This window comes from Telmatherina bonti, assembly GCF_933228915.1.
Source record: "Telmatherina bonti genome assembly, chromosome: 20".
NCBI lineage: Eukaryota > Metazoa > Chordata > Actinopteri > Atheriniformes > Telmatherinidae > Telmatherina > Telmatherina bonti.
The window spans coordinates 17,532,888-17,556,817 of NC_136618.1; the positions used below are offsets into that span (position 1 = coordinate 17,532,888).

Below are 23,930 nucleotides of genomic sequence, written 5' to 3' on the forward strand. Positions count from 1 at the left end.
TAAAATGTCCTTCTTCTGATTCCCATAAAAACATGGGATATATTTCATCTCATTGCTAGGATTAGTGTAACAAAATATCCATCGGATGACAACAGCATCATGCCATGGCAACACCTGAGAAACGGCAGTGTTCAGTAGCTGCAGTATTGAGCCGATGAATAGAATGTAATTGCTGAACTGCATCCCAGCAGAAATACTGGTGGCATGCTGTTTTCATGCATGTGTGCTCCTGCTCAATGTAAAACCAAAGTACGTCTTGTGGAACCAGTAGATACAATAACTTTGATGAAGGCTCAGCACAAATACATATTCTTAACAGCAGTAACACATTCATGAACGCTCTAGTCAACCTTTGATTTGCACTCATTTAATTTCTCTATCAGGTGTGTATTACAACTGTTAAAACAGACACGACAAAGCGGAGGAATAACTTTAATGAGCACCTGGAAGTGTCCTTTTGAGAAGTGTCAGTAAGGTTAGCTGATAGTGGAGGGATAACAAGTCCATGCTGCCACCCTGAGCAGTCCAGTTGGCTGTAGTCCCATATTCTGCTTCTTGCACTACATCCTTCCTCTCATATATCTCCAAGCCTCCTTTTCTGGCCTGAGTCCAGATGTCAGAGCTGTAGTGATGCTCACACCTGTGTCTGCATGGTAAACAAACTTATCTATCTTTTTCAACTGCCCTCTCTTTCAGAGGCACAAATAGAAAAAAAATGCAGCACACAGAAAACCAGATCATATTTAAATCTGGCTCACACCCAGGCTTTTAAAGACTTCCTCAGTCTATAATTCCACTCTGCTCCTGAATAGCTACGGTATCGTATTGTTTTCCACCAAAGAAACTGAGAAAGCAGATAAAAAAAACACACACACTGACACAGATCACCTTCAAATCTCCTATAATGGGAGCGCAGTAGTGAGTTTATCTTAAAATTGGGTATGACAGGTATGAAAACTGATGATAATCATAAACATTTTAAGAAAACCACATTACATACATAATCACAAATTCAAAAGCAATGTTTGCGGTTTACAAGGTTATACACTCCTCCACAGAGAGGTTTATTTCCACTCCAAAAAAAAAAAAAAAAAAAAAGAGTACTTGACACTGATTGTCTCCTTCACTCCGTTGTTTATGCCACCTCCCTCTGGTGTTGCCGGCTTCCTAAAATGTCACTATGCAGCAGTCTGGACTCTTAGGAGTGTATGAGAAATGGACAACACCATACTCTCCAGTTCACACATGCATGCCCACATTTTAGTTATTGTGTCAGCCTGGATAATCTATTGTCTGTAAGGGGAGGGCGTTTGATTGCATATAAGACACAATTAACTACAGTGTAATAACTAATTGAGGCTTGAGACCTTGCTGACAGAATCTGATTGTTTTGTTTTTTGTTTTTTTTTTTAGCTGCCAAGCAGTCTTAATTCGCGAGGGTCAACCCTTAATCGAGCATTTAAAAACAATTTCGTTACCAAGGCGCTTTAGGGGAAATATAGTCAGCCGTACAGAGGAAGAATTACGCAAGTCAGATCATCACCTATCACAGCACTTTGGTGAAGGAGAACCTGAAGACAAAAAATCAGCGGCTAAACTAAACAGCCACCAACACATGGAGCAGAAGCAATCCGAAGAAAACAAAACAAAACGGCCACTGTTCCTGCGTAATGACACTTTTTCCTGCTTTTCTACTTTAACAAAAAGTGCAAGGACTTACGTACCAGTTACCGTTTCCCAGGTAATTCATCAGGCGCCATTGTGGAAGAGCATCATCCTCGCAGAGTAAAAAGTTGCCCGGTCACACCGTGCAGCGGGAGAGGGAGGAGCGCGCGGTGCCATTGCGCACAGGCTAAAGTGAAAAGAGCTCGCTCGCAGGGGAACCGCCAAGCTTGCGCTCGCTTACTCCATCGCTTCTCAACCTCCTCGGTGCCGAAACACCTGCTGACACGCCAAGAGATGGTCTTACTCTTTCATTTTTTTTGCAGCCACAGTGCCTGAATGGAGAAATCAGTTGTTTTCCTTTGCGCAATGGGAAAATTATGGCAACCAATTATTTAACCCAGAAAACTTGAATTCACAGTGAAACTCTTGTCTCATTCTCATTATTTGAGTTATTGCAGCTACATGTGTTAAAAATTCTGTCCCACGTCTGCATCCTTCATGACCCTGAGCCAGTCTGGGTCGTGCGTTGCTGGAAGTGGCATTCAAATAAAAATAGCCTAATGTCGCCCTCATTAAGCAACCAGATGAGGGAACCAGTCAGACCCACAGAGCGCAAATTAGGTCAGTCTGGGAATATATAGATATAAAAACTGCATACTAGCACGCCATTTGTTTCTTTTGCATCCCTAGAGCTCATTCGCAGCCCTTTCACTCAAGACCTGCCAAGACAAAAAGAACCTTGGTGTGGATATCAGGAGCTTGTCTTATGTCAGTATAGGCTCTCAGTTGATGCGCTTTGTTTCGCTGTCTGCTATATTTAAGATAAGACTATCAGCCCCTGGGGCCCCCACAGTACGCAATAACTGAAATCTGAAGCAAAACATATTAAATGTGCCAAAAAAAAAAAAGGTTTTTATTTAGTTCCATTCATGAATATTCAGCTTTCAGAATCTTTTGCTGTTTAAACATAGGTTGGAGCTCAAGCACATCATGCAGTTTCTGAACACCTGCATGGTGGATATTTTTAGATACCTTTAAAAACACACACAAAGCATAGTCGTGCTTTAGCTTTTATTACAAAGTCTTACTGAAGTCCATTCATGCTGCAGGAAGTAGATGGCCTGTTGTAAGTAACTGCAGTAGCTGACAAAAAAGGCCAAAGTGGTCATTTTTCACTTCAAACCACCTATCAGTTGGATATTCAGCTAATGTAAAAATGTCCTTGGTGCTCATTGGAAATTTGACCCATCCTTCTTCTCCTCAGCAGTATCCTGGCAAATGTCTGTTGTGCTGTGCAGACCTGAAAGAAAGCTAATGTATCCTGCAGCGGGGGGAAAAAAGGCGAGTTTGGAGAATAGCGATGCTGTTTGAAGTCCATGAGACATGCTTAAGTTTGACTTCAGGTGAGATCACCAGACAGTGATTCATCATTCAAAACCAGTGATTTCCTTTGCACTCCATGTTATGTACAACACGCAACCTTCAAGAAATTCATTCCAGTCTCTCCTACTTGAGTGGCAGCAAGTGTGTGTGATTTATTCTGGATTGGATATTACTTCACCAAGTTGGTGATTTATGAAGTGGAGTTTAACATGAACTGAAGAGGTGCTGTGGGTCGGAGCCTCCTCCAAACTCATTACTTTAGATGCAAGCTATCAAAACCATCCTTCTGCCTCCACACACAAGTAATAAACACTCCACCCCCACACACACACAATCAAAGAGGACAGGACAGTGAGACGGGGGTTAAGGTGTGATCTGCTTTCCCTTCAAATGTGGGATGGAGAGACCTTGTGCTGATCAGACTCTTCACAGCTTCGCTTTGAGGTGTTACTGTCAAGATCTATGCAGGTCTGGACTAAACCAGTACGAAGGTCAGACCTGAGAGAGCATGATGATGGGGTAATACTTATAAAAGACAGCAAGTTTTGATAGAATACAAGAAATATTTTCTTAGAGTTGGCTGAAATTTTGCTGCCATCTACTGGTCCAGGAAATGAAATGATTTTATTCCAAAACGAAGCATCAGGGCTGCATCTGAAACTTAGAATGTACACAGTAAGCATGTGTCATGTTCTGCACATGTCTGCTAAATACACATTGATTTGAGTCAGGTGAGCTGCAGCAGGGACACTTGGAAAGCCTGCAGGACACTGGCTCACGAGGACCGGGATTGAAGTTCCCTGATGTATGGTATCAACACTCCCAGAATGAGAAAATAGAAATACAAATGACACTTTATTGTCTGTTTCCACAGAAATTTGCAACGTAATACCACATCAGCATCCATAAAACATTGGATCACTTTAAAAATGCACTTTAACCATAAGAAGCTACGTCAACATAAAATCCATAAAACTGCATTTTAAAGTCCATCATGAGTTTGCAAATAAAAAGTTGCTCAATGGAGAAAGGAATAAATGAATGTTTATGTTCATTCCTCCATCAGAAAGGTACCCTGAAGGATCTTCCTGATGGTACTGATATGCCTTATAAAGACGTAAATGAGGTGTTTTTTGGCTGGTTTAAGTGTGTGTGTGTGTGTGTTGTGTGTGTGTGTGTGTGTGTGTGTGTGTGTGTGTGTGTGTGTGTGTGTTGAGCAGCTACTCTACACAGGCTATAACTGTTACATCAGAGTTTAAATTTCCAAGTAAAATTGTAACAAATTCAACTTTTGAGTTTCATAGAAGTCTGTAACATCTTTGTCACAGAATAAAGTTGATAGATCTTAAACTACTTAATGAAACCATAAATCATATTGTTTGTTTTGTCTTTGTTAAATGTAATTTGCAAAGTCACACAGAGGTTTGATACCAGAAGTAAAGAGTCAGGTGTGAATGGATGTGCTCTTTAAGGGAACTGGGATACATCAAAATCTGATCTTTCTAACATATGTTCATGGAATGTGTCATGATGTTAACCCCCTCAAGCCTGAATATAGTAACAGTTATATAAAAACAAAACAAATATATGGGAGCAAATCAAGGAGAAAAAAGGCTTCAATGAAATAAAATACAATACAATAATAAGTATGAATAAATAAATAGAAATAAAGTGAACAACGGCTAGAGGTGGTTTATCGCAAATTTATGACACCAGGCATGAAGGAGTTAACGGGGAGATTTCTGTAGCTTACTAAATGTAACATGGACCCACCAGAAAACTGTTGGAAAAAATATTTTGTTGAGATATTTGTTGAGATATGTTTGTATAAGAAATGTTTCCTTTGTGTCAGACTGTTTCATACATTTGGGCCAGGAAGATTTATAATCATTGTCAGAACAGTTAAATCTTCACTATACAGATTAACACTAAAAGAAGCAGTCCGTGTGGAGAGCACATTTACCAATGCTCCTTCATCCTTAATCAAATAGAAAAATAATGAAAAAAAACTTTCAACACATTTGACTTCATTTGAATCAAGTGTGTTTTACCAGGGAAACACTATATGTGCAGGTCTGATGAACAGATAGTGGAAACTTTTACTGCAGCCAGTGTGGAAGAAGGTGTTTAATGAAAAGTTTACTTAGTTTCAACACACACGAGCTTTTTGAACATATTCCCTTGTAAAGAGAATTAGCAACAATTTTGTGGAGGGGAAAATAAAAGAGCAATTTGGTTGAAGGCAGGACATAATTGTTCCAATTTTAAGTTGATTTTAAGAGCATATTATCTTAGTGTTCATGGCACTGATGAGAAATCTCCAAAAGATTGCATGATTTCTGAACGATGTTGTTGAAAGATTCTTATAAATGCAGGGAAAACCAAATGCTTCGATTTGGACTTTCTGCATAGAACAAGTGACATAACATTGATCCTGACCTGATGACACAGACGAGAGCAACGTTCCCTCCAGCAGGGTCTTGTTTAGGACACTAATTCATTCCATACAGCCCAATACTACATCTATTTTTCCAAATGTGTTTACGTATTTCAAAATCAAACACAATACTGATACTTCTGACATACTTGGTGATCTTTTAGAGGAGGAGCATATTATCCACATGCAAACAGGTGCACGTCCCATGCCATCATACTGCTGCTGATTGGTTAGGTGTCATCAGACCAGACAACTTCAGAATTCAGTCAAACAAGAATGATAATTTGTCTTTTTTAAGTCACAGGAACAAGCATATGCGACAATAAATGGTTGATGTGTTTCTGATGGTGTTTGTGCTAATAATATACAGTGTGTCAAGGGTTGTGGTGGAGGTGAGGCAGGAAGAAATGCAGGAAGAGAAGCCAGCAATGCTGAAAGGAGAAGTTTTAATGGCAGAACTCTGAACTGAATGAAGCAAACACTAACACAAGCACGAACAAACACAAAGAACCAGCAAACAGAACTGAAACAAAGGGCTACAAATACTGGGAAACCAAGCAAGACACAGGTCTAGAAACTGAAACTAACAAGACCAGGTGAAAGCTAAGAACAGGAACACGGGAAACAAGGCAAGGAGACTGAAGAGGGAAAAACTGCAAAATAAAAACAGGAAACCAAAACTGAGAAAAACACATGAAACGTCACATCATGACACAGTGTGGGCTCAGTAAACAGTCAATAAGAAGTTTGGAATAGTTCTGCTTCTTCACAGCTTTCTTCCAGCAGCTGGTTGTCTGTGATCTTGGGCATGAGGCATATCTGCATTCCCTGTTGGATCTGGCTTTTCACTGAGAAACCACACGACTGTGTTGTTACACTCTTATTCACACATCATGCAAGCCTCAACCCTGGCATGATGTTCTATGTAGATGATTCTGCATCACATGATCTAAACACTGGCGTTTGACTGAAGCTTGTACGTTTGCAAAAGAGGAAAGTCTTTCCATTTTCACTGATTTTCATTATGTTTTAGATGTGTTGCATGGTTTGGTGCTACTTGGCAATCTGTCTATCCATCTGTAAGTCGGGGCTCAACCTTCCTCTGCTGATAATGTTATCAGCTGATGGGAAGGCCAACGAGGGCCCTTTGATCCTTCTTACTGTTTCCCACCAACACTTCTTTTCCTCCAACTATAGCATGACATTGCACTCCATCTTTTCTGTCTCCTCCTCCTTCGTCTCCTCTTCCTCTGTGTCCTCCTCCTCCCCACTCACTCCTCCCCTCATTCTCTCTACACAGAGCACTGACAGCTCCTCCTGTTACATCTCCTGATACTCGTTTACAAAATGGGATTTGGGTCGGTCCAGATGGTATACCCTGTCCTCCGCAACACTTTGTTCCACATTTTGCAAAACAAACACATTGCCTGGACCATGTTTCTAAAATGGCATGCTCGCTGCTCTGACAATTTGCAGCATTTCTGTCAATGGCGTATAACATTTTGTTTGGCTGGTCACCCACTCTTGGAGTGGAACCAGTACAAATCAGATGGCCCCAGCAGCCTATCAAGTTCTGCACAGAGACTCATTAGTTTAAACCAAGTGTGTTGGAGCAGGAACACATAGAAAACTTGTAGGATGAGGGCCAAGTTTCTCCACCGCTGCTCTACATCCAGGAGACGGGTTATGGTGAGGACAAAAAGACACTTTGACAAAATCACTAGAGGGCTCACCGCTTCTCAGGACCATGCCAGGTGCTTCTAGTCCCTGACTGGTTATAATCCCTGAGAGGGACACCTGGATACACACCAGTCACAGCATGAAAGTTCCTGCCCCAACTGGGGCCACATATGGGCGACTTAAGGATTTCCTGACCCTTGGACCAAGTGAGAACTAACAACCCACCTCCTAGGCCCGAGATCTGAACTTTGGTCTATTTTTTTTCACTTGTTTATTTACTTGTCTTATTCTAATAAATCTAGTTAATCTTTTTCCAATGTTGGTAATTATTTCTTCCCACAATAATCATCATAAAGTAAGTTGCAATAATCTAGCGGTGTTGTGATGAAAGCAAAGATAAACGTCTCAGAATCTTTTGTTAAAAGGATTCGTTTGATCTTGGCAAGTTTCCGAGCTGATAAAAGCTGTTGGGTTTTTTTTTTGTTTTTTTTTACCCCCACACTGACCTGCCTGTCTAAATTAAAACCATTGTCCATTTTTACACCCACATTAGTGACAGTTTGTTTAACTGTTTGTGTAAGAAGGCCCAAATCAAGATTGTAATGTTAAAAAATAATGGCACTGTATGCCACAACAAGATCTGGTGGTTACAACAATAAAACTTCTGTCTTTTTATCATTGAAATGCACAAGGTTTAAAGTCATCCAAGACTTCACGTTTTCAAGGCACTCTATTAACAATTTCAGGGAATAGGAGTCTTTTTGTTTTAGAAACATAGAAACCTGGCTGTCATCAGCAACGAAATGAAAAGCATATTTAAAATAAAGCATGTTTTCTAAAAATGAAAACCCAGAGGGAGGAGATACAAAGAAAAAAACAGAAGCCCCAAGGACTAAATCATGTGGGACCCTACACAACAGATGAACACTGGATGGTTTAAAATCATCTTAGCGGACACAAAAAGTACTTTCAGCAAAGTAGGACCTGAACCAGTCAAGTAGTAATATAATGCTCTAAACAGGTGAAAAAATGTGTTGCGATCCACTGTATGCAGTAAAGTCCAATAAAAGTAAGATAACATAATCTCCAGTCTGTGGCTAAAGTGTATGTCAGTGAAAGCCCTATGTAGTGCAGACTCTGTGCTATGAAGAGACATAAAACCAGACTTAAAAACCTTTCAAATATTGTTTGCAATTAAAAACCTTCAGAAATGAGCAAGAATTTATGTTAATCACTAAAAGAAGCCGACAGATTCCAATTCTGATTGATAACAATCTGTAATAGCCCTCAAAAATATACTGTATGGAGGAACAAGGTATATATATATATATATTCAGGAATTCAGTTTATTTTGGAGTTTTGCATTAGTATCAACATAATAATCATATTGAAGAACAAAGGACATTTCAGCCTGGATTCACTTTCTTTGTTGCTGGGCCCATTCAGAGTACCCTCCTCCATAGTGTCTAGACCTAAAAAGTAGAAAGACAACACGATACATTTGTAACATGGAATATGTCATTTTATTTATCTGCATTATAAATACTACATATTTCTGCCTATTTTTGATTAGAAATGCTGTACCTGCTGAATCCCAGCTGATGGGCGATCTTCAGCGCATTGGTGCTCCTAACACCAGTTCTGCATTGAAACACTATGTTGCTGTCGTCTTTCCCAGGAGCTTTGACTTTAAACTTCTTCTCAAACTCCTCAGGAGACAGCTGCAGAGAATCCTCCAGGGTGCCCACTGATTTACATTCACAAACACACAAACAAACAAATAAATAAACAAACAAATGAATTACATAAATAAATAAACATAATATGTACACACATAGATTAATTAAAAGATCAAGAAAATTAACTAACAAATCTAGAAAAAGAACTCAAGACTACATGTTTACGTACATGGTATGTTGACAGCCTGTGGAATGTTACCAGCCTGGTATTCTTCTGGGCTCCTCACGTCAAAAAGCTGAATGTCATGGCTCGACAACATGTTTACCAGCTCAGAATAAGTCACTACTAAGATTTATTACAAAAAGCAACAGAAAAGGTAACACATGATTTAATGCAAGTGTCAAAACCAGACCCCACATAGTGATGCTTGTCATCTATGAAAATATCAAAACTCACCATCCATGGTTTTAACTCCAAGTTCAAGTGTTCCTAAGTCCTGCTGCTGCCGTTGCTCACAATGAAGTTAAACCTATTCACTGAAAAAGATCTTGAGCGCTGACAAACTGACAAGAGGGTGCTAAAGTTCACTTCCGACTTACAGCTTCCAATTGGTAACTTAGCAGGATATACAGTACACAGAAGGCGATTCCAGTGCTTTCTGGAACTTAGTTGGATCACATTAGATTAGGTCCTGTTGAAAAACTGGAATACCTAGATTGCTCAAATCTCAACAGAATTATTCAACAGATGATTTACATTAATTAGCAAACTGCTTCTTATTTGTAAAATCTTTATGCTCTTTATAAAAATGCAAAAAATAAATAAATAAATAAATCTCTAGTAGTCTAAAGGGGAACCCTTCAGTGTAGTGTTTGTAAAATAATTTTATGTTTTAAACACTTTTATACACATAAATTATTGTCAAAAGAAAATTCACATTAACAGTACAAGCAAAAGACAAAGAGAAACTGTCTACAGAGAAAGGGCTTCTTCCATATCTTTTTTTTTTTTTTTTTTTTTTATAAAATATTTGATTAATATAAAAGTTTGTAAATGGGTGACTCAAAGTTCTGACCTTGACCCAATACAAAAGTTATGCTTACCCAATGCAAAGTTATGAAATGAACTGACACGAACAACAAAACTCCAGATTTGAAGCCATCATGTAAAGAGGAATGCAATACATTTAGCTTGAAAGCAGGGCTACAGAAACATATTGCATTTCACATGAAAAAAAAAACTCTTTTTCTAAATTAACAAGATAAGTTTAACAAAAATAAAGAAAAAGAAAAAACTAGGAACTTCTCAGGGAACATGGAGAGTGTTTTCCGTTTGCGTAACATAATAAACAGTAGCTACTGAGAAGATAAAGAATCCAGTCATGAAAATGAATGGAAATGGCAGTTTATTTAATACATCATCAATAAATCATATCAGTTGCACTTTACAGTATAATCACAAACAGTGACAGCAGTAAAGCAGCAACATGCTGGATATTCTTTCTGATTACAGCAAACCTCTTCATCTGCACTTGATTAATCCGTTTAAGTACTGCCAGAGATTTCTATTGTTAACATGGACATCATGTCAGGTGTATGTGTGTGTTGTTATCCTGATACTGAGAGAGAGATCCAGCCCAGAAACATCTAAAGAAACTCAACAAAATGACTTTAACAAAAACATTTGTCTGCAGCTTGTGCTAACTTAGTGAAGTTCATTTAGTTTTGACATTTGCAGATTTGTGAGCTCATTTATATAAAAAAAAAAAACCTCAAGCATTCCTTCCTTACTGGTTTTCCTTATATTCTTGCAGGAATTGTTTGAAAATCTATTGCTCTATAAATTTATCTAGAAATAAGAAAGTTAAACACGACTACAAATCACTTTTATCTAAATGACAAAAATGGCAGTCTACTACAGAATAAAGATGTACCCATTAAAAAAAAAAAAAAGAAAAAACAGGTGACACAAAGAAATGTACATTTTCCATTTATTTTTAATAACAGGAAACATCTGTATGTTGACCAGTTTGTAACACATCCTATGTTTCACGCAGAATATAAAGGACACTTATTGCATTTAGTATCAGTAACATAAAGTTAAATGAAAATCTTGTAACAGCTAAATAAAAGATATTGTATGTAAGAATAAACTGCCAAAGAATACACTCTGTACAATCTGTGTTCTGCATTAGTATCACGTTACTAAAGACATGGAGGAACGCAGGAGATTTCAGCCTGGATTCATTTTCTTTGTTGTTCGACCCACTCAGAGTACCCTCCTTTAAAGTGTCTTGCCCTAAAAAAGAAGAATACATACAACAGATGATCTCTGTAATTTGTTTTCTAATGAAAATATCATCTAATATTTACCAACTCAGAGCAGCATCAGAATACACTGTGTTCTAGCTGACTCATTGCTACAAATCACATATTATAGGTGTGATGGGATTAAAGTCCTGCATTAAGTTTTTGTTGAACTTACAGATGAGTATATATTTGCGTAATTATAGATGTTATACCTGCTAAATCCCAGCTGATGGGCGATGCTCAGCGCTTTGGAGCTCCTGTTACCACTTTTGCAATGAAACACGATATTGTCATCATCTTTCCCAGGAGCCCTCACTTTAAACTTCTGCTCAAAGAGCTCGGGGGCCAATTTCAGAGAATCCTCCAGAGTGTCCACTGGTATTCATGTACACACACCCACACACACACATAGACAAAACCAAGAAGAAACATCATTAACAAACAGGTAAAGGAAAAGAACTCCAGAACAAGACTGTACATGTTTTCCTACGTGGGACGTTGACAGCCTGTGGAATGTTACCAGCCTGGTATTCATCTGGGTTCCTCACGTCAAAAAGCTGAATATCCTGGTTGGACAGCATCGCTGTCAGCTGTGAGTAGGTCACCACTAAGATTCATTTTTAGAAAGAAACAGAGCATTAAACATACAATTTAAGCCAGGTGGCAAAACTAGACCTCACATACGGATATGACAACACAGTTGTTGTCTATGGAAACATGTAAACTTACCATCCATGGTTTTAACCCCCTAATCCCCAGTTAGCTGAAACCCTGTCGCTGCTATTACCTGCGGTGAGGGTTCTATAAAAGCACCTAGAGACACTAACAAGCCATTGTTTACCAACTTAAACAGAAATGCCAGTCAACCAAAATCTGTGTAAAGGACAAAAACACAATGCCCACACACTGCAGTGAATTCAGCTGGAAAGTGCTGTGTGAACCACAGATAACACAGTTGTTATAGAGGTCCTTACAGGTAGTGGGACTGCTTGCCAGACTGAAATATTATTATTGTTAACTGATTAAAATGCATTAAGACGTGAGGGAAAAAGCCAGCATGTAGGATGAAAGATATACAAGGAAATGAAGGTGATTTCTGTAGGACACATTGACGGAACTCATCATATGAAGAGATGCATCTTTTCTTTTTTGTGTTTATTACCACTGTCATCTCCTCCACATGTTGGATCTGACGTCGAAAAAGTCCGAAAAGCCGAAGAAACGCTCGGGTAAGATTTACAGCTCACTTCCGCAACAACCTGGCACAAACGCCGGGTCAGCATGAAGGACAACATGGCGAGGAGCAGCGAGGCGCGCGGACAAGCGGGGAATGAATTCATGTCGCGCGACTTTGTGCGATGACGTTTTCTTCTTCTTCTTCCACTTCCTCACTTATCACTTCTTCTGGTTTGGGGTTTAAGGACGGACGGCATTCTTTGAGTTTACTGCCCCCTCTGGGCATCTTAAACTTGTCTCACTGCTTCATAATTTTTTCTTTCTTTCAATAAGTACTTTGTGCTTTTAGCTCAGGAGATGGATGGTAATAAATAAAGTAATAAAGCTTTTTTTTTTTTTTTTTTTTTTTTTTTTTAAAAATCTATTAATTTGTTTTTAAAACTTTAAAATGGTCGGTAAAGCCTTTACAAGCCTTGTTTTTGTCACACCATGAATGTGTGTGTATGCAATGTTAGCCTCAAAATATCTAGATTGTTATCAAACTGTTTGACATGATTTTTAGTATTTTTATTTTTAATATTTTTAAGATTTTAATGTTCTTTCATTAATTCATTTTCCAAACTGCCTAGTCCAATTCAGAGCTGTGGGGGAGCTGGGGCCTGTAATCACTGAGCAAGAGCCGGGGCCCACCCTGGATGAGTTGCCAGTCCATCACAGGACCAACATGGAGAGACAAACAACCATTTACGCTCACACTCTTTCCTAGGGAGAATTTAGAGTGATGATCGGAAATTAATGAAGAACTTTTATCAACTTTAAGTGGATGACACAAAAAACCTCTAAAACAGGGACTTTGAACTGCATTGAAAAGCTTCACACTTTGTGTGGCTGCTCAAATTATTGTGCTACATTACATCTCATATTTTACATTTTTACTCTCTCTCTACTTTGACCTCTTCAGAATAACAGGTAATATTTATCCAACAATCAGCTTTCATGCAGCAGTTTCACAGAAACCGCACCTTTTAATTTACGCTTCAGTCTTTACCTTAATCCTTTATTCATCAGCCTCTGGAACAAGACCTCCTCAAATTCATTATTATTATATACTACAATACTGAATTTCCCTTTGGGGATTAATAAAGTATTTTTCATTTCATTCATTCATTTCATTCTAATTTTCTGTGATTCCTGACAGTCCTTCCAACCTGTTTCTGTCTCTTATCCCAATGTTCTGTAGTGAAAACACACCATTTCACATTTACTACATGAATTCATTTTCTGCAGCTGCAATATTCCTGAACTGGAACAGTTTCACAGGCCTTAGGCAAATGCTCACAGCTCTGGAATAAATGACATCCTACTCTGACAGCACAAACTTGGCTGCTGAGCCTTGCACCACTCACCCACAATCTATTCTTGTCTGAATTAGTGCTAGCTTTTAAATTTCAGCACTGCAGTTTCAGCTCTCCATGTCATGGCACTAATGATATGAAATGAGACAACAATAATTTCATGATGCTATTTCATCATGTAAAACCCAAATCAGTCAACTTAAAAGAAAAAAAAAGTTGTTGTTTTTTTTTTATTTCCAAAGTGCTCCAGTCACTTTGACATAAATTATCAAATAAAAAAAACTTTATCTATTCTTTATAAACCTTAAAGTCTCTGATGTTGCAGTAATTTCCATCTAATCCCAAAGAAATGTGTGAATAAAAGAAGAAAAAAAACAAACATTAAAAAAACTGATTTAAAGCTTATTTACACATTGTAACACAGAAGTCTGACATAAATGCATGATCTTTGCAATGGTTAACAAAAGCAAAGAAAACTGATACCATTGAGACTACTTAGGGGGAACCAATAAAAACAGAATGCAGTATGTTTCTTGTTTTATGGTGGACTGAGATTTGAGTGTCTTTGGAGGTCCGTTTTGTGGCTTAAAGCCATTTTGAGAACCCACTGCTTCAGTGAGAAAAGGAATTTCAACAGCTCTCTTCTTGGACTGAAGTCAAGCAACAAACAAGTTGAACCTGCCAACACGAGAACAGTTTCTCTCCAAATCTTCCAAACGATTTTCTCAGAAAAGCCTGCAGACATCAGTGGTTTAGCTCTTTCCAGCTTGGTACCACTAACATCTCGTACACATATTATTCCGGCTACACAGTTCTTCTAATCTCAGTTCAGATACTCACAAACTACAAGCTTGCTGTATGGGAGACATTCTCAGTCTTTGGACAGCATGACAGAAGAGTGATTCTTGTGAGGTTTTAACAAGACTTTTCTCTTCAGGACTTTTCTCTTCCATTAGTGGACAGTCTCCGTTGATCCTCCATGCCTTGCTGCCATTACATGCATTCATCTCTGTGACTCCAGAATTGTAATGGTCAGAGAAAATGATCCTCCAGTGACCACCCAATACCCTGCGATGGATGAATATTGCATGCAGCTCCACACTTTGTCCTTCAGGGAAGGTTTTGCTCCATTTGATGGCATTGTGGTGGGTGAATATATTCAGTGCAGCCTCATTATGGAGGCACTCGTTAAAGGATTTTATCAGTGAACCCCAAGTTCTTAATCTACATATTTCTGCTGCAACAGCTTGCAGCTTTATTTCCAACAACTGGAATACACATAATCATGGCGTATTACATATCATTTGATTTAAAGAGCACAATTGTGAGAATTTTGCAGCTTGCTTGCTTTTCTTCTGAGTCAAAGATGCAGACTGAGTTGACTCCACAGCATTGTAAGTCAGAGTTCAGAGTTTTAATTTAGGGGTGTTAGAGGCCTATTAAGAACAAGCCCTTGACAAACCCTGGACTGCACAGCAAAGTTGTTTAGAAACATTTACTGTACAATATTACATAGATTAATTTATAACAGTTTCTGTCACAGTTTCTGTCAACTAAAATAATAGTCTAATACGGGGGGGTCTAAGGGTAAAAAATTCAGTGGTCATTTAGCTTGTAGTGTGGGGGCTAGTTATAGGTTGGGGCTGTTAGGTCATGGGTGAGCAGACTTAGCCCGGAAAGCCAGACTCCCTTGCTGTACCAGTGTAGTTGTAGTCATAGTCGCTCTGTATTGAATATATAGAGCACTCTAGTGTGGCGTGCCAGGCTAGTGCAGACTGCCTTATTTAGATCAATAGTTTATCCAATACTGTGATACAATATCCAATACAATCAAAAATATGAGGAAGAATAAACACATTTACAAAAAAAAAGAAAAAAAAAAGAAAAACTTTACTGGATCTGATGGCAGATCTACTCTGAAACACCTGGAAAGAATGAAAAGTCCTGAATGTTGTGGATGGATATTTGACAGAAAAATATGGGAGTCATGTTGATCAGAGAACAAAAAATCGTTAAACAGACAGATTCCACCTTAATCAACTTTTTATGGAAAAACAAAGATCTATATTTAAAAAAAGAGACTTTTATGTAATTTATATGATAAAAGGGTGTAAATATGATGGATTTACAAACATCTAATATCAGCTTCAAAGTGAGTTGGTTTCAAAACTTGATAAAGAACAAACACAAAGTGTGGTTTTTGTTTCAAAATCTAAATTTGAAACGTTTGGTTGACTCGAATCCCTTCTGAAATGTCACTTGACATTAATAAACTTCCTCTGAAACTTTCTCCTTACAGGCAGGCACTTTTAAGATGGATTTTTATGTACAAACATACTTTCTTCCTGAATAAAAAACTCTTTTGGTGTATTAAATAAGAAAAAAAAATCTACGGTAAATTTTCTGAATTTGATGAATGAAAATCAAAACCTTTATGCAGTATTCCTCAAAAGAAATTTGAGTATTTTGAATTCCAGCTCCCGTGTGAGAGTACTATATACTATTCAATGCTAAACCAGATGCTTACCAGAACATTTACAAGAAAAGATTAGTCCAGTTTTTGGATAGTTTAATTACATTAAATGGAACATTCAGGACAAAAGACTGTAATTGCAGGTAGTTGAAGTTCACATTACAACTCTGTTTACAGTTTTGTTTCATGTAAATGTTAGCAAATCCTATTTTATTTTATTGTTTTCATGGTGCTTGTGATAGGAGGCTGCGTTCAGAAATTTCCTGCACATACCAGACAAGAACAGATGCTGCACCAGTCAGAAGCTCTCTTCTCTACTAATGCCAAGTCCTGCTACACTTACATGGTTCTTTACTGGCATCAACATGATGCAAAAGCTTATTTGTTTTAAATCTATGTCAGGTGGCCAAATTTAGAAAAAAAAAAGCTGTTTTATTCTGTTACAGCTTGTATTAGGATGTCTGTCATGTCTGAATTACTCATTGATTGGTCACACTTGTCCAACAGACCCTGTTATTGTTTGTCCGACTTGTTTTGTGTCCCACCAAAGTCTGGTCAGCATAATCAGCCTTATGGTGAAAAATGAATGCTGGATCTCTTCCAAACAAGCTGGGTCTAAAAATAAAAGACATCATCTCTCCTCCAATCTCTTCCTCAAGGACACTCCAGCATAAGGACATCTGGAGGAGATGGGACTGGATAAACTGGAAATTTATCTGTATTTTATCTTTGCTTCTTGACAATGAATAAACAACCAGAACTGTCAAATAAATAAGAGTTAACAACAGCCCTATCTGATGTGTGGTCAAATACAAATAGAAGTGATAAGACAAGCTCCTGGGTCCCCTTGTGCCCCTCCTATACAGTAGCAAGATATCCAAGGACTTTTGGCAAATGCCTTTTTAACCAAAACTGATGCCTCACATTTTGCATTGTTGCCTGGTGTAATACAGTAAAGGAAACTGATGTGTTTGAACCAGTAAAGGAGGTGAATTGTTAAAAACACAACTTACAACGAAGTTCTTTATATCTCTCAGTTATATTTATATCTATCTTTATATCCTTTATATCTTTGTATCTACTCAGATCATAATCCGTTCTTTATTCTTATAATCTGATCATTCTTACCTCCACCTACAAGTCCATTGTTCAGCAGAAACCAGTCATCACACAGATTATTAAAATCTGGTCAAATAAAACTGAAGATACACTGAGAGGGTGCCTTAAAGCCACAGACTTGAACGTCCTCTGTGAACCACATGAAGAGGACATCAGTGTCGTGGCTGAGTGTGTGACAGATTATATGTACTTCTATGTGGAAAGCATCATGTCAACAAAAACAGTGAGACACTTTCCAAACAACAAACTATAAATATATCATTTAAATGAAATATTAAATATAAAAAAGAAAGATTTAGTGCTGATAGACAGGGAGTTGTTCAAGGAAACACAAAAACAATTCAAAACAAAGATTGAAAGGGGCAGAATTCGAGAAAAATTCAGAAAGCCATCTCCAGGTGTGGTCTGGATTTAAAAGGATTACTGACATCAGGTTAAAGGGGCTTCAGACTGATGGAAGTCTAGACAGAGCTGAGCTGAACATGTTCCTCAGAAAGTTCAGTTCACCTTCTGCCTCCACAGCAACAGACCACACACCCTCCATGAGCCCACAGTTTTCCTCTGCCGCCACCTCTAGTCTGTTCGCTGCATCTCAGTCATGGACCAAAACAGACTCATCTCCCTTCACATTTACTGAGACCTCCTCTGCCACCACCTGTTCACTGCAATCAGGTGATCAGGTGAAGAAACACCTGGAGAAACTGAATTGGACCAAAGCTGCAGGTCCAGATGGTGTCAGGGTCCTGAAGACCTGCTCAGAACAGCTATGTTGGGGTTTTCAACACCCTTTCAATACCAGTCTGATTCAGAAAAGACTTCCTGCCTTGTTCCAGCACCTAAAAATTCCCAACCATCTGAACTGAAAGATCACATACCAGTCGCCAAAACATCTCACACTATGAAAGTTGTGGAGAGACTCACCCCACTCACATCAGTGAGCAAGTTAACACCTTTCAGGATGTGTTACAGTTTGCTTCTTGTAATGAGTTTGGGGTTTGAAAACGCTGTCTTATACATGCTCTTGTCTGGATCAATCAGCAATTTGAGGATCATTTCCTTTGATTTCTCAGGCTCTTTTAAAGTTCAGCTGCTCTGTTATGTGAGAAACTCTATAAATTCCAAATGGGTACCTTCACAACAACCTTGATGTATACCTGTCAGTGAAATACAAGAAGCTGAGTACAGAGAACTGGCCAGTAAATTTGTGAAATGGTGTGGAAATAATCATCTCATTTTAAACACAAGCAAAACAAGAAATGATTGTTGACTTCAGGAGGAATAAGAGCAAAAAAACACTCATTCTTGCTGAAGAGGTGGAGATGGAGGAGGAAAACAAATACCTTTGAGTTCAGCTACACAACAGACTAGACTGGAAATGCAACACAGAGGCCATCCACAAGAACGTACATAACAGACTTTGCTCTGAAGCTATACATGTATGTGTGTATATATATATATATATATATATATATATATATATATATATATATATATATATATATATATATATATATATATACACATACATATACATACATATATATCTTCTGCCGCTTATCCAGGGTCAGGTTGCGGGGGCAGCAGCCTAAGCAGGGAAGCCCAGACTTCCCTCTCCCCAGCCACATTTGCCAACTCTGCGGGGGGGATCTCAAGGCGTTCCAGGGCCAGCCGAGAGATATAATCCCTCCATCGTGTCCTGGGTCTTCCCCGGGGTCTCCTCCCAGTGGGATGTGCCCAGAACACCTCACCAGCGAGGCGTCCAGGAGGCATCCTGACCAGATGCCTGAGCCACCTCAACTGGTTCCTCTCGATGTGGAGGAGCAGTGGCTCTACTCTGAGCTCCTCACCCTATCTCTAAGGGAGAGCACAGCCACCCTGCGGAGGAAACTCATTTCAGCCGCCTGTATACGAGATCTCGTTCTTTCGTTCACGACCCACAGCTTATGACCATATGTGAGGGTAGGAACGTAGACCGACTGGCTCAGCTCCTTCTTCACCACGACAGACCGGCGCAGAGTCCGCATTACTGCAGACGCCGCACCGATCCGTCTGTCGATCTCATGCTCCATCCTTCCCTCACTCCTGAACAAGACCCCGAGATATTTAAAATCCTCCAATTGAGGCAGGATCTCACTCCCGACCCGGAGAGGGCAATCCACCCTATTCCGGCTGAGGACCATGGTCTCAGATTTGGAGGTGCTGATTCTCATCCCAGCCACTTCACACTCAGCCACAAATCGCTCAAGTGAGAGCTGGAGATCACGGCCACATGAAGCTAACAGGACCATGTCATGGCAGAAAGCAGGGACCCAATCCTGAGGCCACCAAGTCAGATCCCCTCAACACCTCGGCTGCGCCTAGAAATTCTGTCCATATAAGTTATGAACAGAATCGGTGATAAAGGGCAGCCTTGGCAGAATCCAGCCCTCACTGGAAACGAATCCGATTTATTGCGGACCAAGCTCTGACACCTATTGTACAGGGACCGGACAGCTCATACAAGGGGGTCCGGTACCCCATACTCCCAGAGTACCCCCCACAGGAGCCCCAGGGGGACACGGTCAAACACCTTCTCCAGGTCCACAAAGCACATGTAGACTGGTTGAGTAAACTCCCATACCCCCTCCAGGACCCCAAAGAGGGTATAGAGCTGATCCACTGTTCCGCGACCAGGACGAAAACCACACTGCTCCTCCTCAATCTGAGATTTGATCCAGAATAGGAGGTTGAGGAGTGTAATTCCCCTGTAATTGGAACACACCCTCTGGTCCCCTTCTTAAAGGGGGGACCGGAGATATATATGTAAATGTATATTTAGTTTGATTCTATGATCAAATTTCATTAAAAGTTGTCATGTATAGATGGCAAACTTGGTTTCATAAATGAGCCACATCACTGTACTTGTAGTTTGTGTCATATGTACAGACAGATGACAATCTAGTTCCTGTTTATGACATTTGTGGTCATCAATTTGCAGACAGTTTAATAATTATGTTATTTGGTTATTATAGAACTTTAAAGTTAAGTTGTGTTTTTTTTTAATGTTGTAGGAAGTTATTTGAATCAGGTTGGGGTATGGGTTGGGGGAGGAGGGGTGGGGGGGGGGGGGGGTGACAAGAGAGAATTAAAATGATTGTTTTTACCTGAGTATTTGTTTTTGCCACTGTTTTAGTCTCACAAATTTGATTCCTTCTGCTCACAGTTATGTTGGCTGAGCTTGTGTTGCATCATGACTATGCATCTATGACTGTGGGGACTCACAGTAAACTAATTAACATTTTATGTGAAAACTGTTCAGATTTCTCTGACTTTCTGTCCTTTCATTTTGAACACCTGGACAACCCGGTTCTGGTTGGTTTGTATTAGCCAAACAGGAATGGAGGGCTTGGAGACAGAAATCATATGATGTTTACTCAGGTTATGACTCATTGTTGAGATTTACTCAGCTTTGGGCTGAACACAAACACATTAGTCAGCAGTCATTCCCTTTAGCACTGCCACACCGCGGACTAACCCACGTGGCTGCAAGAAGGGTGAAAAGTGCGAGTTGTTGAAAAATATTTTAAGGTAATTTAGTAGAATCTAAACCAATTTTAATATCATACTATAAAAACGATCTTAAACACTTATTTATATATTTATACTGTTCATATTTTCTTTCTTTTTTTTCTGACAGTTAAAAAAACAACAACACCCCCCCTTTTTTGATGGTACATTCCTGACGCAGCCTCACATGATCCGCTGACTTAAGTACGTCTACCAGGAACAATCAGAGGCGAGCCTCGTATTCATCTGTTGTCTTTTATCAATAAAAATCCCTTATTTAAAAATTATCACAATGCAGAGGTGTGGAGGGACCTCCGAGCAAAAGGAAGCCAATGACGAAGTTCAGCAGATTTGCAATTCTGTAAGTAGAAACAAGAATATTTTTATTTCAGCGCTAAATACTCAGTGTTTCATGTTATCACTTTCATCTCATTGCTACTCAGATAAAGCCTCATGCTGAGGAGAAAGCTGGGAAAACCTATGAGGTTTTCACTGCAAAGAGCTTCAAAACGCAGGTTGTGGCCGGGACAAACTACTTCATTAAGGTAATGCTCAGCAGAGCCAGCTGATGAAACTATGCCAGAAGAAGTTTACATGGATGTCAGATTCTTTTTTAACCCTAATAATAGTATAGGATATTTAAAGGGTCCACAAAGATGTGCATTACTTTAGAAGTTCTGCCGCCGGTAGCTGACCCATCCCTCTTTCCTGGATGAGCTGAATTTACTTGGTTCTGGTGGTCCTGGATTTGAGGACCTGCTGCTGCTTCAGTAGTCTCATTCGGACAGAGACGTTCTAAGAACTGCGTTCTGAGAACTAATAGCGTTCTAAAGCCTCTTTCCCACTGTAGGAACCATTTGACGTTCCTGTAACCTTTTCAGTTCTTTGGCGCATTCGGACAGATCGGAACTTAGGGACCATGCCCCTGAGTTCCTATAACCATTTCAGCGCCTACTCAACTTCCGGGTCTTTCCTTAGTTCTGTAGGAACGCATCTGACGAAGCAGGCTGACGTAGGTGATAGCTACGCCCTCGCGCTGAGCGCCGCTACTTAATTTCCGCATCGTCAGACCCCGCCATTTTTAAAAACCACTGTTTACGGAAGCATGGAGAACGCAGCTGATAAGTGGACGGACGACGAAGTCAGAGCCCTGCTGGCCGTTTTTTCAGCCGAGGAAATCCAGAGGGGGTTCGAAAGCACACAAAGAACACGATGGCCTTGTCGCTCTCCATTTTTGCTCCTTTGTGGTGTTTTCCTCTTCGCGGTTTGTTTTGTTGCTGAGTGGCGCTAAAATAACACGTCACTGTCGCAGATGGTTGCGTCAGATCGGTAGCGATCGGGTCTCCGACTCATGTCCGAATGCAAAGTGACACGGTTCTCTGGCGAAGGACAGTTCTTAAGTCTCATTCGGACAGAGACGTTCTAAGAACTAATAGCGTTCTAAGAAAAAACGGCCAGCAGGGCTCTGACTTCGTCGTCCGTCCACTTGTCAGCTGCGTTCTCCATGCTTCCGTAAACAGTGGTTTTTTTAAAATGGCGGGGTCTGACGATGCGGAAATTAAGTAGCGGCGCTCAGCGCGAGGGCGTAGCTATCACCTACGTCAGCCTGCTTCGTCAGATGCGTTCCTACAGAACTAAGGAAAGACCCGGAAGTTGAGTAGGCGCTGAAATGGTTATAGGAACTCAGGGGCATGGTCCCTAAGTTCCGATCTGTCCGAATGCGCCAAAGAACTGAAAAGGTTACAGGAACGTCAAATGGTTCCTACAGTGGGAAAGAGGCTATTGTCTCATCCTGCAGTGAGACTCCCAACTGAACCATCCAGGTTTTGTTCTCGGGGTCCAATACAAGGCCAGTCTACTCTAATACAGCAGAACAAGAAATATAAGTTACCACTGTTTTAATTGATCTGGTTGGTCTCCCTCATGCCACCTGATAGAAATACGTGCTTGTCTGCTCTGGTTCAGAAAAGATTTTGTGCTACTTTCACACCAGTTTTTCAGGGTTTGAGCCAGTGGATTGGCAGATGAAACAACAAACTGGTTCTAAGTTACACACAGGCTCAGATTCGGCTCTGCTTTATGTGTTGCTACAATGGTGACCTGGTCAGAGAATAAACAGTAAATAAACTTTCTAAATGAATACTTCAAGCCACATCATGTTTAATTAACTACATTTCTTCCTGTTGTTAAGCATTAATACAATCAATGATTAAAATTTGTCCTTTTTTTTTTCATGCACAAACAAAAAAAAAGTATTGAAAAGATTGATGGAATGCATTTCTTTGAACATAGATATAACAAACACATTGGGTAAAAAAGTCTAAATTGTGCTAAAACAGTAGACAGAAATGAATGACTATGATTTTACATTAATCTCTGAAATGACAGATTAGAAAGTTGTCAGATTTCAGGTAGAATGTTAAAGACAAGGTGTTAACACTTTTTGATGTCTCTGCTATCTATTGTTCTTGCTTTTAGGTCCACGTAGGAGGAGATGATCACGTCCATCTCCGAGTTTGGAGGAAACTCCCATGCTATGGAGGAGAGCTTGAGCTGAGCAGTATGCAACATTCTAAGGGCCACAATGACCCTATTGAGTACTTCTAAATGTACATTAAAACCAAGTTAAAAAAAAAAAAAAAAGTGCCTACAGGTTGCGGGCTAGCCAGTTTATCATTTAATACCATTTATATAAAACTTCTCATGTAATCATAATGAACGCTATATGCACTGAAGATCATGGTTGATGATGGAAGTGTCTGACTAGATTACATTATTTTGTACAAGATGCATGAATAAACAAAACAGATTTGTTGTGATTCTTTTATTGGGCCTCTTCTTTCTGTGGTGGTGACTGATGTGTGAAATAGCTGCAGGCCTGAAGGCATACACTATCATCAACCGAATGATAAGATAGAGAAAAAGCAACAGAATCAGAGAAGACAAATGATTTTAGCACACTTGTGAGATTCTGAATCTACCAGTACCTCACTCAAGGGTTAGTTCTGCATGTGTAATCTGAAGTCAGTCAAAGCCTCTTGTCATTGATTTGGGATATCCAAAATGATAAGAAACTTTTTCCAGTGTGTATCCTAATTATTTTATCA

General features: G+C 39.6%; 3 protein-coding genes across 3 annotated transcripts; 1 reads left to right on the forward strand and 2 right to left on the reverse strand.

The window, feature by feature from the left end:
- Positions 1-1,772: 1,772 nt before the first annotated feature.
- On the reverse strand, positions 1,773-9,308 carry LOC306770921 (thiosulfate:glutathione sulfurtransferase-like; the record flags this gene model as incomplete). Its single annotated transcript, XM_079259941.1, has 4 exons — positions 1,773-1,941; positions 8,750-8,912; positions 9,074-9,190; positions 9,302-9,308. 4 exons carry the CDS (start codon positions 9,306-9,308, stop codon positions 1,773-1,775), a joined length of 456 nt encoding a protein of 151 aa, XP_079116067.1.
- Positions 9,309-10,818: 1,510 nt separating this feature from the next.
- LOC306771049 (thiosulfate:glutathione sulfurtransferase-like) lies at positions 10,819-12,523 on the reverse strand. Its single transcript, XM_079260078.1, has 4 exons — positions 12,317-12,523; positions 11,645-11,761; positions 11,367-11,529; positions 10,819-11,143 (listed from the first exon to the last, which is right to left on the reverse strand). The coding sequence occupies exons 1-4, from the start codon at positions 12,492-12,494 to the stop codon at positions 11,089-11,091; spliced, it is 513 nt and encodes a 170-aa protein (XP_079116204.1). The 5' UTR covers positions 12,495-12,523; the 3' UTR covers positions 10,819-11,088.
- An 8,506-nt stretch (positions 12,524-21,029) lies between these two features.
- Positions 21,030-23,709, forward strand: LOC306770521 (cystatin-B-like). The gene is made up of 3 exons (XM_079259382.1): positions 21,030-21,184; positions 21,267-21,368; positions 23,302-23,709. Exons 1-3 carry the CDS (start codon positions 21,116-21,118, stop codon positions 23,428-23,430), a joined length of 300 nt encoding a protein of 99 aa, XP_079115508.1. The 5' UTR covers positions 21,030-21,115; the 3' UTR covers positions 23,431-23,709.
- The last annotated feature ends 221 nt before the right edge of the window (positions 23,710-23,930 follow it).